Source organism: Styela clava, chromosome 9, assembly GCF_964204865.1.
Source record: "Styela clava chromosome 9, kaStyClav1.hap1.2, whole genome shotgun sequence".
Taxonomy (NCBI): domain Eukaryota; kingdom Metazoa; phylum Chordata; class Ascidiacea; order Stolidobranchia; family Styelidae; genus Styela; species Styela clava.
The window spans coordinates 21,017,661-21,033,152 of record NC_135258.1 but is presented as its reverse complement, the minus strand read 5'-3'; the positions used below and the strand labels follow the sequence as shown (position 1 = coordinate 21,033,152).

At 36.5% G+C, this 15,492-nt stretch overlaps 1 protein-coding gene across 1 annotated transcript; it reads left to right on the top strand.

Annotated features, from left to right (window-relative positions):
* The first annotated feature begins 1,813 nt into the window (after window positions 1-1,813).
* On the top strand, window positions 1,814-9,183 carry LOC120339835 (EGF domain-specific O-linked N-acetylglucosamine transferase-like). Its single transcript, XM_039408043.2, has 9 exons — window positions 1,814-2,271; window positions 2,638-2,751; window positions 3,049-3,146; window positions 3,924-4,094; window positions 6,556-6,769; window positions 7,114-7,275; window positions 7,589-7,804; window positions 8,150-8,289; window positions 8,759-9,183. Exons 1-9 carry the CDS (start codon window positions 2,089-2,091, stop codon window positions 9,018-9,020), a joined length of 1,560 nt encoding a protein of 519 aa, XP_039263977.2. The 5' UTR covers window positions 1,814-2,088; the 3' UTR covers window positions 9,021-9,183.
* The last annotated feature ends 6,309 nt before the right edge of the window (window positions 9,184-15,492 follow it).

Genomic DNA, 15,492 nt, shown 5'->3' with positions numbered 1-15,492 from the left:
TACTTGGTATACCGTACGTTCAGTACCATGACCGCGCTTCTGGATAGCAAGAAACCACCTTGGCGACCTAAGACTGTCTCTGACTAAAATGGAGAGTAAATGAAAAGAATGATAAATGAAGAATAAAATTATTCGGATTTTTTTTCAGGGGAGGGCTTTTGGTAGTCAAAAGTAAAAAAGGTCGCGAAATTATTGGTACTCATATTGAAAGTGTTTGTTCTGATTGTCACCTAAAAACTGGTTCACGTGTTGAAAACCATCATTTTTTATTAAAAATCAACCACGTGCCACCTTACGGGCATTGATAGCTAATTTTTGCCTGGTCTATTGCAGCTATTTCGGAACTAATTTGACTATCAAGTTATTTGATTTACAACTAAATTTAGGAAACATAACTAAACACTGGCAAATAACACGCAAAACAACGAAAAAGTGGCAATGTTTACAACCATGCTTTAATATCTGTCTGATTGAAAGAAGTATCTGAGCGTTTCCGCAAGTTGGAATTATCCCGTCATTGTTACTTATTGAGAAATCAGAGAAATTGTATTGTTATACTTATACCATCAAGTTATAAACAATGTAACAGCATTGTTACCAATAGCTGTATATATTTCATTTTATTATGACCCGGGATGAATTCGCAGCGGTCATTTGAATAAGGCTCCTTTGAAACGGGCAGTAGATGAAATAGCACACTGCGTGCGGTATCGCTTCTGTTGTTAACCAGCCACGCGATTTTTTTTTTGCAATTCACGATTTCCGATTAAGTTAAGACAACATTATTCATCTGTCGCGGAGTTCCTAAAGCGAAATTCAGCATTATTTTACATTTTATTTATAGTGTCCATGATATCGCTTCAATTTGTAAATAGGCATAACGCACTGCACAAATTTAATATTTATTATAATTAATCATTAAATTATTGATTTAATCCTTAATTCAACGTCTCGTTTCCGATGTTAGGATGAGAGCACGTTTCTATCATTATAGATACAATTCCGCAATAAAACTAATATCGATATCCTTGTGGGGCGAATGATTTATTTCCGATACAAGAACATAATTCAGTAAGCATAAGCAAACAGCAATAGGCATAGAAATATATACGGAATGGGACGGGCAAGACTACGACACGACGAGAGATACAAGTGTACATTAATCTCCCAGAAATTCTATATGGAGCGGAGTCTCCGCTTGTTGTGCTATTGACAGTGTAGCCTACTACAACTTATTGATAGATTGGATAAGGCCAGTTTTGTTAGCAATTTTCATCACTGATATATATGTTCATATGTTTTTGAATTAATTCGTGATTTGGCGGGTCACCGAAAAAACGCCGTAGGTAATCTGTGACCCGCGGGCCAGTGGTTCGCCATCTCTGCAATGGTGAGCTAGCGAATTTTTAATATTAGCACTGTCAATTTCTGCAAATCGTTGGCTGTGAAAATACACTCATCTTTTTAATAACAAGTATCTTTTGAGTTGTATCGATATTTTGCGCACAACTACAACCGTTAACGGAGTATTTTATGCGAATGTTAAAACCGTGCGAATTCTATTCAGTTATTAAATGGCCACCTCAAAGAGATACTAAACGCGCCAGTGAATGTGACCTATCGTATTACCCATATTTCAAGACACCACAGCTCATGTACGGACCAACTGGAGCCTCAGTTGATATAAACAATTTCCGAGCATACTGCTGATTGCTGAATGGATAATAAATAATCGATTGGTTGCCTCGTGATCATTTGTCCGCGCTCGATAAGTCTATCTTTTCATTCAATTGGCGGAACCGGCAAGTCACGACAATTTACATTTAACCAAGCGAAACAAAGCATGAACTTATGTTGTTAACTGACTGATATCTTACTTATCGTTCAGATGGATAAACCGCAGGCCTTTTGTGACAATATAGTGAAATATTTTCTTCAGAAACATGCCGTGGGCGAGCCTGCGCTTCCGCTGTTGAGGTGGATAGTAGTGCTGAAGGGCGAGGCAACAAATACTATACTGAATTGTTGCCGATGCAAATCATTTTGGTTTTTGGCAGATCGACTTGGCGAAGCTAACTAAGAAGGCAAATGTTATCTGATAATATTTCCGTTGCAACGGCTTCGTTCTGTTTACTAACTCTTCAAATATATCGAGTAGTGGCGTTGGACTGGCAAAGTTTAAAGCTGTTGGACGAACATGCTACTATGGTGTTGAGAAATAATCGAGAACTAAGGGAGCTGTGTACAACTGACGAAGACTGTCCGTATAAAGTAAGCGCTTTAGATTGCTTGTTTACTATTAATATTAAAATAAGTGCAGTTATCGACAATATGAAGTTGACGCGTAGAATTTGAGCGCCTTGTCGCTTTCAAAATTTCCCCTATTATCTCTACCACGAGGTTGTTTCTCATTCGTACCGTGATTTAGTGAAGCGTGCCACCAGACTTCCTTCAAGACCATCATAACACTTCTCGCTTACTGAACGCCGACGCGTTGCTGTTTCTTCGCGGTTGTTTATCGATCCATTAAAACAACCGTCTATTGCAATCTTTGAACAAACGGATTTGTATAAAGTAAAGTTACCAAAAGCGTTTTTGCGCTAAAGGGGAATAACCGATAATGTGCATTTATTCAAGGAAAATTTGAAGACCGAATCATGCTGGGGATATGAGAAAGATTGCAAGAAACCGTACTTTGATGAATTCACAAATTGTTCATCCAAAGAAGAAAAACGCAAATATTGGACTCAGGTCTGTCAGAATGTCGGAATTCCCAACGTAACTGAAAGTTTCTTTCTAGCATGCACTTCATTCGCAATTGTCAACTCTAAATTATATATTTGAATAATTTTCGTCAGTTCGGAACACAGAACGCACGATACATATCTCCAAACAAGTTAAATTAACCATATTATATCGGGAGGTTCTTATAGCCTATATAATTTATCGCCCGTAATTTTAGGGCAACCAATGAAATATTCGTGTTTATGGGTATTTTGATTTTCCGCAATACAACTATTTATAAATCGAACTGCCATTTGATTTCAGGCCGACTTCGGTAAATTGAAGCAACACTTGGAGGAAATGAAATCTCGTCAAATTTGTAAATCTGAGAATATCGATGGGTCATCTTTGACATGTACACAGTAAGACAGAAATAATCGGATTAATGTCATATTATAGTTCGTCAAGATCAATATCTAACACAACGCGAAATGTCTAAATTGATGCTCCCGTTATTTCCTAAACAAGGGATCAATGCTTGACCATATTTTAAACGCATTTCTCCCAGACGACGAATTGATTAGTATAATTATATATCTGAATATCTCGGTAGTCTAAGACTTATTTTGCCGAAGAAATCGGTGGTCAGGCGTGACGGCTGGCACGCTTGACGGAATAGAGGAGTGTAATCAATTATAATAAAACATCAAAGTTTTGGATAGTAAGTTTTGGGTCCCGTATAGGCCTCGTAAAAAATTTGAAAAAGTAAATATATATAAGTAATAGAAATCTGGCGACTTCCGTCTTCAATTACCAAAAATTTGAAATAGATTTGTCCATTAGCTGCAGAAAAAAGCAATTTTTCCCACAACATCGCGACTAACAACAACAACGGTTCCGGAAAACGATCCATATAGATACTTCATGTCCAATAAATACAATGTATTCATATAGAAGGGCAATTTATTTCGTTCAGCAATAGAGAAAAATTCCATTTTCAAAGATTGGTTCATGCGAGACGGCGTTCACCTAAAAATTTGACAATTGGTTTATTTGTTTTCATGAGGCATATGCAAATGATTTATTGCCATCTGTAAAATTAGAGATTTTTATATGCCAACTTGTAAGTTGGGGTCGCATTATAAACAAAACGTAACAAAAACGAATTTTGCGACGAGTTAAAACATTTTCTTTTTCAGGGACGCAACAATGTGCAAAGCAAAAAATCTTTATATACATTTTCCGAATTTTGATAAAAGAGATCAAAACGTCATTCTTGTGCCTGATGATGGAGTTATTGGTGGATATTGTTCTTTGAATAAGGAACTTCTCAAGCAGGAAACAAAAATAAAACGATCACTGTCGACGTGGTAAGTTTATATAGATATGTGAAACGTACACACGAAAACTTTAAATATTGAAATGTGATGGCATTCAAAAAAATTAAGAACAGCTTCTCTTTTCATCGAACTTGCTAGCAAAAGGTCTTCTTATTTGAGAGAACCATGCCGACCTAGCTCTTTAACATTACAAGAACGTTACATAAGATAGCATGATAAGAACAGAACGCGCTTTAACTAATTCTAATACATAACTTTCGAAACGCCAAATATAACGTCGACTGCGGTGCACGTTAACCATATGTTGCGTTCGTCTAACGCCTAAAAAAATCACCGGTTCACTGATTACCATACATTCCAAGCACAAGTTCACCCTAACCGGTGTGGACCCCCTGAATCTTATCAAGTTACTCAATGCGGTTTGTGGGAACCACCGTACTGTTAAGACAATATTCCCGTAGTGTATGTACCAGGTTAGGGTTAGGCCATAATTTTATTTCGATTTTTCTTATTTTAGTTCTGTTACGAATTCGGGCACTGTCTGTGTTAGCTAAGTGAATATCCCCCCTGCCCATAGGTTTCAGCCTCCACTCAACTTTGTGTAAAGTAGGCGAACAAAATTAGTTACCTCCATGATACACATACTTCTGGAGCGCCATTCGGACTTCATGTGAATAACCTGAGCGTTAGCAGACAAAACAATTATAAATGACAAATGTATATCTATTTTAATCCGTCGGATGGTTTTGAAGGAGCCTGCCTCAATTAGTAGCAATTCCTCATTCAACAAGGGTAGCAATTCTGATTCACATCAGCTGGATACCGGTACTCAATACGAGCGTAAGCGTGTGTCCGAATAAAATGTTCCCGAATGACATAAAAAGTGTATTAGTGCCGCTGACTTAAAATAAAGACAGTAACATACATTTGTATAGAAATATCGGGCACCATAGGAATTTGAAAAATAATTAAAAGTAATGCATTTCAGGCGGCTTCATTCGTCTTCAAGTATTAGATATTTGAATTTAATTGCATGGTTCATTAGTAGCGAAGAAAAACGATTTTTACCTAACAATGGGAATTTATCAAAACGACTCGTAGGCCCGCTACGTACTCAATGAAGACGCTGATCATTGATTGCAGTGTTGATATCGATGAGCATATTCCTTCCACGCAGCTTACTATTAGAATGAAACCCGTATATGCAACCATGTAGTTACACTCTCCCTAGCACAGGGGTGGGCAACCCCTGGCACGCGTCCCGAACTTGGCACGCGAGCCCATTTATTCGGCACGCGAGCCTCGGCCTCGGAAACGAGATCATTTTCATTCACATAAAAAGTTTCAAGACTCTGAATTATCTGATGTAACTCGGTGTTCGTTTATTCATTATCGTTTAACAATCTGTTATCTATTTAAACTCTCTTTGTTCTTTCATGACATCTGGCTATAAAGAAATATATTATGACGTAACAAATGAGTGCTCTGAGAAGAGCGTAGCATTCATTTGGCTATACATTCTTACATAATATAGTTCGTCTGTGCTGCCCTTTTTCCTCATTTCTGCTTGATTTATGAAGTTGTAAAGGTCATGTTGATTAGAGTTACTTGCTAAATTACTGTTATAAATTGATTTCGAAAAAAATATGAGCAATGGGGAAGGGAATACAAGAGAGGAGTGTAGAAAAGGAACTATTGCGTGATTAGAATGCTATTCCTGAAAATTTTTCTTGAAAACTTCGCAACTGCATTACTCTCTATGTTTTCATCCACATGTGCTTGTGAATCTCTGTTCTCAGTTATGAACTTCATTAAGTCTCGTAATAGGAGTATTCTGAAAGATGAAACCAGTAGTGAGGAGTTCGTGTATTTCTCTAAAAGTTACAAAATATAAACCCAATATAAAATCTCTATCAGCGGTAATGCAGCAGCAGAAGTCTCACTGATATAGAATATGAAAAATAATCAAATCAATTTGTCGGAGTGATATTCTCCCGAATAGTGAATCTGTCCGTACACATTTAAAAGGTTTATTATTGTGTGAAAGTAGAAAAGCATTGTTTTTTTGGCCGGCTCGCGGAAGAGTTTTGTCAGTAAATTCAGCCGATTTTGGCACGCGAGCCGAAAAAGGTTGCCCACTCCTGCCCTAGGACGTGTTAAAGTGTCTGTTTGTTCCACATATTTTCCAGTCATAATTTTGATATTGCTATTCATTATAAGATAACTTTAGAGCCATAATCTAGTAGAGTAATATATAAAAAGTTGTCGTTTATTGCATGCGCGATTTTAAGCATGTTACGCTGTATTTGCAGAAAGTCTTAGAACATATCATGCAGTGGTCTCCTGTTTTATTTTTATCTCGGTCTTTGACGGTGTGAAAGATCCAATATAGAATATCGGTTTCGGATAAAATCGATAATTGGCTGCGATTGGTTAATTAAATTCCAAGTATTTTTTGTCATTTTATTTTGTCACAAAATTTGTTTTACAGGGGTTTTCAACTGCAATCATTCCAGCCATTGAAAAGTAACCCTTTTGCTGACAAAAGTTGTGACATCATTTTAGATAAACCTGTTGTATTTGTACAACTTGATTCAGTAGGAAATCTTTATCATCATTTCTGTGATTTTTTCAATCTTTACTTGACTCAACATGCAAACAATTCATGGTTTGGAACAGATGTTCAGATTGTTCGATGGAATGAGGTAAGTGCAGTCTGTATTTTATCAGAACAACTCGTTGGAACACTATGGTTAGGTTTTGTCTCGATTTTTTTTCCACCAGCGATTGGAATATCAATGGCAAATTTGTGCCTTTGATACACATGGAAGATTCGAACCGATTTTCAGGCCGATCGCAGCATGAAAAATTTTCAAATAAATTGATAAAGCATAGTAAGATGCTGTTTTTACCATGAAAAGAAATTGAAAAAAAAGTGTTCATGCAGCAACTCAATCATTCGAATTCAATAACCTAATATTAAATTTCTAAAAAATGAACTTACATATAAAAAATCCAAATTAAAGTTACCACTCTTGTATTTTTACAGCACCCAAGATTTCGTGACCCTTTTATGGACGCATGGAAAGCGTTTACAGACTCTTCAGTTTTATCTTTGCACGATTTTGCCTATAAACGAGTCTGCATTCCAGACGCCACTTTCGCATTCCTACCTCGTATGATTCACGGTCTTTATTACAGCACTTATTTGGTGAGAAGGCGTTTTATTTAAAAAGTGTATGAAATTTTATCACGGAATCCAACCCATGATAGCCCATGCCAGATTACCACAGGTACGATGGCAAGTGTAATCCGATATATTAAAACTATTCGTGTTAAAATACATCGATATATTTTCAAATAGAGTGAAGAAATAAATGCATAAATTAAGATACTGGCATGTACATCGCATAGGCCTACTGCAAACAGTATTCACTTGATGTTTTATCAAATCGTTCGTCTTTTACTTTTTTGCCCAGACGACAACCTCCAATAATTTTTGCAGTACGTATGTTTATATATAGGAACAAGGATGCCGCGGATCGGGACTCGTTAAATCTTTTGGGGATCATTTACTTCATAGACTTGGGATTAGGTCTGATACGGATCACGTCTCTGACGTCATCAGGGTCACATTTCTTGCGAGAGGAGGAAAGAGCGATCGTTTAGTTTTTCGCCGTGTGTTGAACCTGGAAGCGTTGGTAAAGAGACTGAATAAACTTCCTAATATCGAAGTTAAGGTGAGAAAATATTTGTGAACAATTTCTTATTTAGTCGTAACCTATTTAGCTGTTGTACCCAGGTCTGGCCGACTGTGATCCGCGTCTGCAAACGCTCTTCGGCGATCTGCATGGGCTGTATTTATAATATTCATGAAAGTGGCAATATTAACAAAGTTGCTGAACTTTACTTAATACACTGGTATAAAATGGTAGTTGCTATACAGTGGTGTTAAACTTATGAAAACCTACTTTTTCATACAATGTTGAGTTATATCGAGTAAGAGTTCTCGTTGTCTTTTGATTTATAAATATATTGTTCGCAACATTTACCTTATATATAACAATGATTTTATTAACTTCTAGGTTGTAAGCTACGATTTCGATGAAATGAATTTTCTGGAACAACTTCAAACAACACGGAAAACAGATTTATTTATAGGAATGCATGGGGCTGGCCTCGCACATTTTCTATTTCTGCCTGATTGGGCAGTCGCATTTGAACTGTGAGTTTCCCGCTTAACGCGCTAATTTCAAAAGGCTATTTCAAAGTCTCAATTCGGTCATTTCAAACGTTTTGTTTCTTGTTACATCCTTTGTGGGGTTATTTAATTTTAGAAATACATTTAATGATAAACATAGACATGTATGGTTTATTAGCAAATTATCGAATATTTAAAACGTACCACAACCGGTGTTAGCAAAACGATGTAAGTTTTCTGTATAGGAATTCGAAACGACGGCAAATTACATTTTTTTGCTAACACCTATTGTGCTTTATTCATCCTCGATAGAAATGTAATGTTTTCGGACAAATTAAGAACGGTTATTATACAGTGGTCCGCAACATTCTTCAAATCTCGAGTGTTTGTCAGTTATATTTCACTTTCACCTGAACACTTGACCACCACTACAAATATCCGATAATATATACTGGAAACGATACATAGAGAAATTAATCTTACCCTTTTTCAGATACAACTGTGGTGATATCCGTTGCTATCGTGATCTTGCTGGCTTACGGGGTCTTCGGTACCTGACTTGGGAAGATGAATCAAAAGTACGAGATCATGACAGGGGAATTCATCCTCATTACGGAGATCATGCTAAATTTTGGAACTTCAGTTTTGACGTGGAGGAATTCATTCGTTTAGTTAGGAAAGCACGAAATATGCTCCTGGAAACCGATAGGTTTCGTCATTTAAAGAAAAATTATAACCCAAGAACCGAATTTTGAGAACTTTTTACTTTTGGAGAAGAGTGAACTATTTTCTGACTGACGTTCAAGAAGGTTGGTTTTAGCCAGAATTTGAACAGAATTGTTTTGCAACACTAGTTCATCACTTATACACAATTTAAGATTTCGTTATATTAAAAAATTATTTATGATTTATGAAAAATTTAACGTTAATTGTCTGTACAAGATTTAATTAATGTTAGTTGAAAAGGTTGTCTCCGTTGAAAATCTTAGTAAAGTCGTTTTCAAAACTGTTTTGAGATGATATTTGTGAATAGGAAATGAAATTGTTGATTCACGTTGCGCACTTCTATATTATTTCATAAAGTCATTGGCAATACACCATATTATTTAGCGCATATCCTAGATTAATGTTCCGTGATGCGTTTCCTATGTGAATCATTTCACGATTGTCGACATTAAATGCATGTCCTATGTTATAATTTATAACACATTTCTTCATTTTATCTATGCATGTGTAAATTACCGATGATTCTGTAATAGACAGAATTCCTCTCCGATACATTCTTATTATTGTTTTGTCCTTAAAGCTTTGGGAAGATGGTTTAGCTATGGCCAATTTATAATTCCTATAATACATATCGCAACGGAATCACAAGAACATAATGAACACATAGTTTCATAAAGAAGAGGAGCGGCGCGATTCGGAAGTGACACCACATGTTCTAATCTAATATCCACTTCATATTCAAGGGGTTCGAAGTTTCAGTCGTATAAGTAACTTCAATCTTGGACATGTAGGCTTTGTCGATATTACCAACCAACATGGCCCGATTGCGATTATTATATTAAAGATGTCACCATATGGAAAAATAATCTTTTCGGGATCTGAATTACATGAGACAAAAAAACTCATGTCGCTGAAAATCGTCCAGAGAATTTCGGTGGTGGCTCCGACTATTTCCATATTCGCGTGTTTCAGGATAAGCGTTGAAACTTGCAATAAAAGATGATAGATAAAAAAAAAATGAACAGAAAATAGCAACAAGAGTGCCGGTATCAGAAGTTCATTAACTGAGGTCCAATGGACAATCGATCAGTATTTCAATAGGAAGATCTGCAACACATATTTATATTGTTTATTAGAGTGCTCGTATGCAAATCTAATATAAATGTGAGATGGGGCGAGTCACGTTGACTTGCCAAATAAGTTATTGTGTCTTCAAATATTGCAATATACTGAATATACCCAATAAATGGGAACATTTGTAGAGAAAACCTACCACTCAATACAAAAATCGCATAAAATATTAACTGGCGAGAACATGCATTTTTTAGTAAGTCATTATTCGACTCCAATATACCTCGTGTATATATATATATATGTGATTTTTTTATTCAGGTTTTATGCCTTGATTAATGAAGCATAATGAAATTCTATAAAAAAACATTAGTAAAGACCGAGTCTCCGCCATATAGTAGTAGTATTTTTCATGTTAAAATGGTGGAGATTCTAATAAAATTACAGACAGGCGCCGTCACGCTAAATTTCAAACAGCTGAACTTCAAAGTGAACAGCTGAACAACAGATACAGCTATACGAGGTATAATTGTCTGGCAATTTCTTCTGCTTGATTATCATTTCTACAAGCGATTATCTCAAAATTCACTAAACAATTCATCAATAATCTACTCCTAAGAGCAGATCAATGTAGTTTAGCACGACAAACAGTCGATTTCTAGACGAATGTGATCTCTCTCGGTTGTAAAAGTGGTAGACCAGAAGTGCGAGAATGATGACGTACAGATTGATTTACAAGACCATTAAAATGCCTTGTATGGGTGTCTCTACATGAGATGTGGCTGTAGATTAATAACAAAAGTGGCGATAATTCCATAAAGAAGTGAAACCGTCTCTCGGGATTATTTTGTTAGGCGTTTACCAGTCGAACATCCTTTTTTTTCGGCGACCAGTGCATGGCTACTTGTGGCATCCTGATCACCCCATAACAATAATCGAGGCTGGGAACGTCTTCATCCCGTCGACTCTAGTGTGCTTCCAGTCTTGGCTTCCTCCCAAAGCTTGTAATTTTCGTTCGAAGTTAAGGTTCCTATTATCAGTGAAAAATCGCTCTCGGAGAATGGGCGTGTTTCGAGACGATTTGGTACCTTTTCCATCGTAGTCGCGGCTATGGCTTCTGATTCTATCGATTCGAGTTTTCTTCACGGGGCATTATTGCGCCAGGTATATTCATTGTTAAGGATTTATAGAGCAGTGTTGGCAAAACGATGTGATTTGCCGACGTTTCGAATTTCTATATATATATATATATTATACCATGAAACATTAGCAAAGGCACCGGCGCATATATTATATGCATAATATCTAATTCATAAACACCATAGTATGATATAATAAAACTGAGTGATTTCGTGAAAGTTTCAACAAGCTCGACGACTATCCAACGGTCTAACCCAGTGGTTCTCAAACTTTATGTGCCTGCGAACCCCTCATGCTTATCGGAAGCAACCGCAGACCCCCACAGTTTTCAAACCAAAAACCCAATAGAATACAATAGCATAGAGCTATTAGGACAACATTCAAATTAGTTGTCACTTCTTACGTACGTAACACAAATAGCCCTCTGATTTATCTCATGTGATATGGCACATCAAGTTTGTTCCTCGCTTGTAGAAAACCCATGTCCACATACCGTAAGTAAGTGAAGACGAAGGAGATAATGATTTTAAATGCAAGGGCGTTTTGCTCACAACTACTTGTTTTTGTGCGATATATTCATGAATATGATATGAAAACTGAATTTTCGTTTTGCACTCTTTTGCACTGCAAAAATATATTCATGAATATGATATGAAAACTGAATTTTCGTTTTGCACTCTTTTGCACTGCAAAAAGTGTGGGTGTAATGGAAAAAATATCAACATTTTTCGATACCGAAGGCCTAGATTGGGATAAGTATTTGTTGTATTTTTCCTGTTTAGCCATTACCAATAGTCTGACAAGTCACGGAACCACGGCACGATTTTTTTAATTTCGACGACGTCATCACACAGAAATTTGAAGTGAAAAACAAATTCCATAAAGCACACAGAATTTATTTAAATAAGTAAAAGTAACAGCCTTATACGACAACAACAATTATAAACCACCGGGAGTTTCGAGGCATTTGACCCCGTATTTAAACAGAAAAGCGATTTTTTTAATAATAACAACAAGAAAATGCAAAATGACAACGTTACCGGAAAAAGGCATTTGCGGCCACCCTGATATTCCCTCGCGGACCCTAGTTTGAGAACATCTGGTCACTCTAACCAAACTTTCCGTTCATCGGTAGACTTCTGACAAAGCTCAAAATATAAACATTATGTGATAAAAATTTTTTTAAGCCAGATCAGATGTTATGGGATGGCCAACATGGCACTTTGAATTCTGGTCCAGAATCCAGATACCTATTTTTGTGTCAAAATTCTGTTAATTGACATACCGCACATTTTTTTCACATATATACCTAAAACACAAATTTGCGTTTCAGGTAGGCCTACTTTTAATAATAATTTGGCAATTCATCGTCATGTAATGCCAAATTCACTCAATGAGGCATATTGTTGGTTCGTGCGACGCCAAAGTTAATGTGCCAAACTTTTGTTCTATATACCTGGATATTGGTATGGCCCCCCTAGAGGCGAGGAACTTGACCGTCGGTGTACTCAGTGGTAAAATATATTTATTTTTCGTCAGTCGGTTCTATCACAAAAGTCATATTTTTCAGCCGGTTCTGTTACAAACAGAACATTGACAGTAACCAGTAATGCTAACCGGTTCGCTGATCTCATAAAATTCCGTGAGACGGTTCTAAAGAACCGGTTGAATCCCACCAATGGATATGTAGGCCTATACTCTATACCAGGGTTGTCCAACCTTAATGGTCAATAGGCCACATGTAGTATACGAATGATTGCGCGGGACACTGGCCATGGTAGCTAGTTTATGAAAAAACAAACAAAACCCCTCGCACTAAATTTATCAGAACAATGAACATACGAAGATACAGTATAGTCAAGAGTTTTTACCACACATAGATATTTCATGTGCAACCAGGGGCGTGCCAAACTCTTCTGCTGCTCGGGGCGAGTTTCTGATAATGCTGCCCCTTATACCTAACCTTAAAAATAATTCGTGCAATGAACAAATCATAGATGTTGTTATGCACGAGAATAAATAAATTAAAGGCTAATAAGTAGAATGAAAACGTTTGTTTTATTAAATAAATCATCAACCTAAGCAACAAATTCACATTTACAAGATCGAACTTATTTATTAGCAAAACACAAGTCACCCTGGACCTTTCCCCGACCTTTGACCATCGAAAATTCTTCCTATACTTTACCATTGCAAAATTTTTGGGGCTATTTTAAGAGGGCTTCTGCGAGTTGGCGCCTATAAAATGGGGTATGTGTTTCAAACCATTATTATGATTCATCGCATACAACAATCTGTTTTTATAAGTACCGGTAAAGAATTTTAGCCTAGTCTATCACATCTATTTTTACACTAATTTTTCATTACTGCAATTCATTTAAAACTCCTAGGAAGACAGAGTGATCATTGAATTGTCTGATTTATATTCAAGTTTCCGAAACACAACTGAAAACTAACGAATAAAGTTCTAAATCGCGAAAACGAGGTAATGTTTACGAACAGGCTTAAAAATCTGTCTGAGTGAGAAAAGTGTCTGAGCGGATGCGAAAAGGGGGCATTGTTACGTCACTTTTTGCATCTTGCTGATTGGCCAATGTCTCGATGTATACAAGGAAGTCGATACTCGGGGACAGGTCCATCGCTACTTTGCTATCAACAAATGTCTGCCTTTCCCCCCTCGTTCGTCAAGAATTTTTTTTGTGTAATAACGCAAACTACAACCCGGTTCTGCCACTCGGACACCTTCGGTGGCCACATGTGGCCCGCGGGCTCTATACAGTACACGGATTACTGTATCTATGAGAAGGAAGACGGCTCTATGCTGCTCGATTCTTCTGTTTTAACTTACATTCATTCATAAGTAACCCAAATAATTGGTATCTTTGAATACCTGCGCGCCAACCTATTTCGTTTCGATCATTTTTATATTTTTGCATAGTTTTTGAAATACACATTCGATATTTGGCAAATTCCGTTATTTAAAAACGAACGATATACCATAGGTTTTTTTTTGATAATATGAAAGACATGTAAATATTGTATATGGTAAACAAACATGAGAGGTATTCATATATTGACACCGAACCTGTTATTTTCATGCTTATTTTATTTATGGCAACTGACTCAGGTGACTCCTAAAGGTCGAATCGTTGCTTCCCAGTCATGTACCAAAAGCATCTGTTAACTTATATACCATGTTTCCCGAAAATAAGACAAGATTATATTTCAATTTTCTTTTTTATAATCCTAGGGCTTACTTTAGGGAGATGTCTTTTATTTTCATTTATCAAAGACAAAATTACAAAGTAGAGAATTATGAGTTTTTCAAATATACAAATTATGAAAATCGATATCCAGTTGCTTATAAATAACACTCTTTTGTTAAAAAAAACTTTTAAACATAGATTATTCATGATTAGATACTGGATAGATATATTCGTGATTAGATTAATCATTTGAAACGTGTGGGAAAGATTTCGCGCAATCAACTAGTTCTTATTTTAATGGGAGGGCTTATATTAAAATCATTTTCGAAATTCAGGCGATTTTTGCGGTTGTCTAATCTAAAGCATAAACCAAAAAAAAACAAGAACTGGTTGTCTGATTATCACGACACTCCAAAACGCGTTCGCAGCCCAAATGCCTGCGATGTTCGTTTTAGTTTTGTCCCGTTTTTTTTACTGTGAAATTAATTTGAAAAGAGGAAAAGATATCTTGTTTGAAATGTGTTAGTCACAATCTCTAAGTATCTGCACTTACACAGATGATATGTGGGGGCTCAAGTTGTAAATGTGAAACTACCTGCATTCTATATTCGTAATTCGTATCCCGCTCATTGGGGACTAGTTCTCTTTATTGGCACGGCCCGCGACTGTGTCAATGTTAGGATGGGGAATACCCTGGGAGTTATTGGCCAATGTGCCAATGAAACTTCTAGCGACTTTCAACTCATCCCTTTTTATTTACCACGAAAAAATTTTGTGAATATACTCGTTACATACCGAAGTACATTCTAAATTAGTCAAAAATTTTTTCCATGCTGCTTGTCTCAATCGTTCAAAGACGCACGCTTCACCCTTCTGAAACAAAAATTACGGTAGCTATAAACTTCCTGATCAAGCTGGTTTACGCGCGTGTTCACTAGTCAGGTTGCTTTTAATATTAAAAATCGATGACATGTAATTCAATTTTTAGTGATAGCATAGGGTTTGGAAATTGTATAGACTTATCACAATCTACAAACAAGAACGCAATATAGATATCTAGCTAATGTGTACCGTCAAAAAATCG

Excerpts from the sequence above, each read along its gene's own strand:
- LOC120339835 (XM_039408043.2), top strand. The coding sequence starts at position 2,089 with ATGTTATCTGATAATATTTCCGTTGCAACGGCTTCGTTCTGTTTACTA. Across the intron at positions 2,752-3,048 it reads AACGCAAATATTGGACTCAG|GCCGACTTCGGTAAATTGAA; the intron begins GTCTGTCAGAAT and ends ATTTGATTTCAG. Across the intron at positions 7,805-8,149 it reads TTCCTAATATCGAAGTTAAG|GTTGTAAGCTACGATTTCGA; the intron begins GTGAGAAAATAT and ends ATTAACTTCTAG.